The following is a 2815-nucleotide window of genomic DNA, read 5'->3' on the forward strand; positions in this document are numbered from 1 at the left end:
GTCATGGGCCAAGATGACTAGCTTTTTCCCCTCTTCTATTCCATACTCTTCATGGGCTACTCCAATTCTATTAGTTCAGTATTTTCACCTTCATAACTCCCTATATCTGATCATACATTTTTTGTTTCCCCTGTAACTTTTTCTGTGTCTGTAGTCCAAGAGTTAACTGCTAAATTTCTGCAGGGCTTAGATAAGTGCCAGCCTGATGTCTTTGTTCTGCCTTGAATCACCTCCTGCCAATCACCAGGAAGAGAAGGGGGAGGGGGGAGGGAGGAGGGGAGAGACATTAAGACAGAACTGACTTACACTCGCCTCAGTCCAAACAATTGATCTCTTGTTTTCCAAAGCTCTAGACATGCAAGGGGGGGGATATAATTAAACTTTTCTACCACCTTTGTCTTAATGATACCTACAATATTCTCTAGGTCCATAGGCAACTACTTGGCATCACTGGGCACCATAAAGAGTAGAAGGTAGCTGGGTGTGGTGGTGCACACCTTTGATCCCAGCACTTGGGAGGCGGCGGAGGTAGAGGCAGGCGGATCTCTGTGAGTTCAAGGCCAGCCTGGTCTACATAGTGAGTTCCATCTGGGGCTACAGGGAGACCCTGTCTCAAAAAGACCAAAAAAAAAAAGAGTAGAAGGTAAAGACAGGGATTCTTACAGAGACTGAAACATTAAGACCCCCAGTGCCAGGGTAAAGGCCATGTTTCCCCCTGTACCCTACAGCAGCACATGCTGTGTTCTCCGTGTTTTCTTTCATCTGTTCCCTGTTCCTCCTCTACACCAGGATCTCTCCATTAGAAATATGGGAGATACATGTGTAATTAAGAAATTTCTGAGGCCCAGCATGGTGAAGCAAGCCTTTAATCCCAGTACTCAGGAATCAGAAGCAGGCAGATCTCTGTGAGTTGGAGGCCAGCCTGGAGTTCCAGGTCAGCCAATGCTACATAGTGAGGTCCTTATCTCAAAACAAAAACCTCAAAACCAAACCAAACCAACAAGAATCCTAAACAAATAAAACAAAACAAAAACTTCTGCTAAACAAAACAAAAAAAAAACTTCCCTTAGCCACTGTGAAAAAAAAACCCAGCTGAAATTATTATATTGCGTCAAAGCAATTCCATCAATTTAAAATTTAAAATGAAGGTACTTTGTCTTTAAAACTCCGTACACATTTTAAGTTCAAATTCCAACTTTTAAATGACAACCTATTTGCTTGGCCCACCTGGCCTTAAAAATCCTCACACCCACCCCTCCCAGTGCATCCTTCCAGCTGTTCCAGAAGGGTGGTAATATCATTAGTTTGTCTCGTTTTTTTTTTACATTTTAATTATATTTATTTATTTGAGTGGGGGGCAGGTGCCATAGCAAGGCCTGTTTCTAGAGGTCAGAGGACAACTTTTGGAAATCAGTTCTCTCTTTCTGCCATGTGGGTCACAGTGATCCAACTCTGTTCCTCAGGCTTGGGACCAAGTATGTTTACACACTGGACCATCTCGCCAGTCCACAGTTTGAGTTGTGGAAGAAAGAAACCTTAGGTGAGAACTCCTGAGGTAGCTGCCATTCAAACATTCCCCATACCCTACTCTACCTCCTTGGTCTGTCCCCTCCACCCAGCCACAAGTGAGAGAGCTAGACTCAGGGCTAAAATGGCAGAAGGGTTAGGCAGGTTTGAAGGGATGGGTAGGGGTATAGGCATGCACACTTTGCTTCCTTGCCCAACTGCCACATGCCCTGGCTTGCCAGCAGCCAATGACTGACTAGACCCTCTAACAGTTCTAGAAAGTTCTCAGCGCACCCACTGAACTGCCCCCCCCCCGGCCCCTTTTGTCTAAGTTTCTGCCTGTCACTGAGCACCATCTCCTTATCTCTCTCAGGGTATTTGTCCCTGAGGTAGCTCCTAAGATGGATGCTGGTGGTTTTCGTTTGGGAACCAACCTCTGCATTGCCCTCCCCGGGCTGCGGTGGCTGCTGTGGCTGTGGCTGGTCGCCGGCTGCTTCGGGGCTTTCTACTTTCCCGGAATGGTTCCAGTCAGCTACTGTGAGAAGAGAAGCCAGACCGGATTCTGTCGGGTGAGGAGTCCAGGGGAGGGGTGGGATTGGAGGGGAAGCCGGCTGCCGGGCGCCGATGAGGCTGTTAGTCTGGGCACGGAGGCTGTGAGCCTGTGCGAGGAGGCCCGGGTGGGATTGGGCGTGGAGGCCACTGGCCTGGACGCAGAGGCCGTAGGGCTGGAAGCGAAGGCTGACCAGCCCGGTATGAAGGATCCAGGCCTGAACCTGGGGCTGGGCTTCAAGGCCGCCCGTCTGGGTGCAGGCCCAGGGCCCAAGCCAGGGCATCCCACTGGGGCGGGTGAAGGCCCAGGGCCCAGGCCGGGACATTGTGTGGGTCTGGGCTTTGAAGATGCCAGGCTGGGTGAAGGCCGAAGGCCCAGGACAGGGCATTGCGTGGGTCTGGGCTTTGAGGCTGCCAGGCTGGGCAATGGCCCAGGACCCAGGCCCGGGCATCTTGCAGGGCTGGGTGAAGGTTGAGGGCCCAGGCCAGGACATCGCGTGGGTCTGGGCTTCGAGGACGCCAGGCTGGGCACAGGCCCTGGGCCCTGGCCTGGGCGTGGGGCAAGGTTGGCCTTCGAGGACGCCTGGCTCGTCGCGGGCCCCGGGCCCTGGCCGGGGCATGGGGCGAGGCTGGGCTTTGAGGACGCTGGTCTGGACGCGGGCCCAGGGCCCTGGCCGGGGCATGGGGCGAGGCTGGGCTTCGAGGACGCTGGTCTTGTCGCGGGCCCCGGGCCCTGGCCGGGGCATGGGGCGAGGCTGGG

At 53.1% G+C, this 2815-nt stretch overlaps 1 protein-coding gene across 1 annotated transcript in view; it reads left to right on the forward strand.

Annotated features, from left to right (window-relative positions):
- Positions 1-1907: 1907 nt before the first annotated feature.
- Positions 1908-2815, forward strand: part of LOC103740156 (transmembrane 9 superfamily member 2-like) — a 134973-nt gene continuing 134065 nt past the window's right edge. The window contains exon 1 of the mRNA XM_008840713.1: positions 1908-2075. Coding sequence (XP_008838935.1) covers positions 1908-2075 — 168 coding nt within the window. The remainder of the gene's footprint in view (positions 2076-2815) is intronic.

The sequence above is a fragment of the Nannospalax galili genome, unplaced genomic scaffold (assembly GCF_000622305.1).
Source record: "Nannospalax galili isolate Female #2095 unplaced genomic scaffold, S.galili_v1.0 scaffold901, whole genome shotgun sequence".
NCBI classification, from domain to species: Eukaryota; Metazoa; Chordata; class Mammalia; order Rodentia; family Spalacidae; genus Nannospalax; species Nannospalax galili.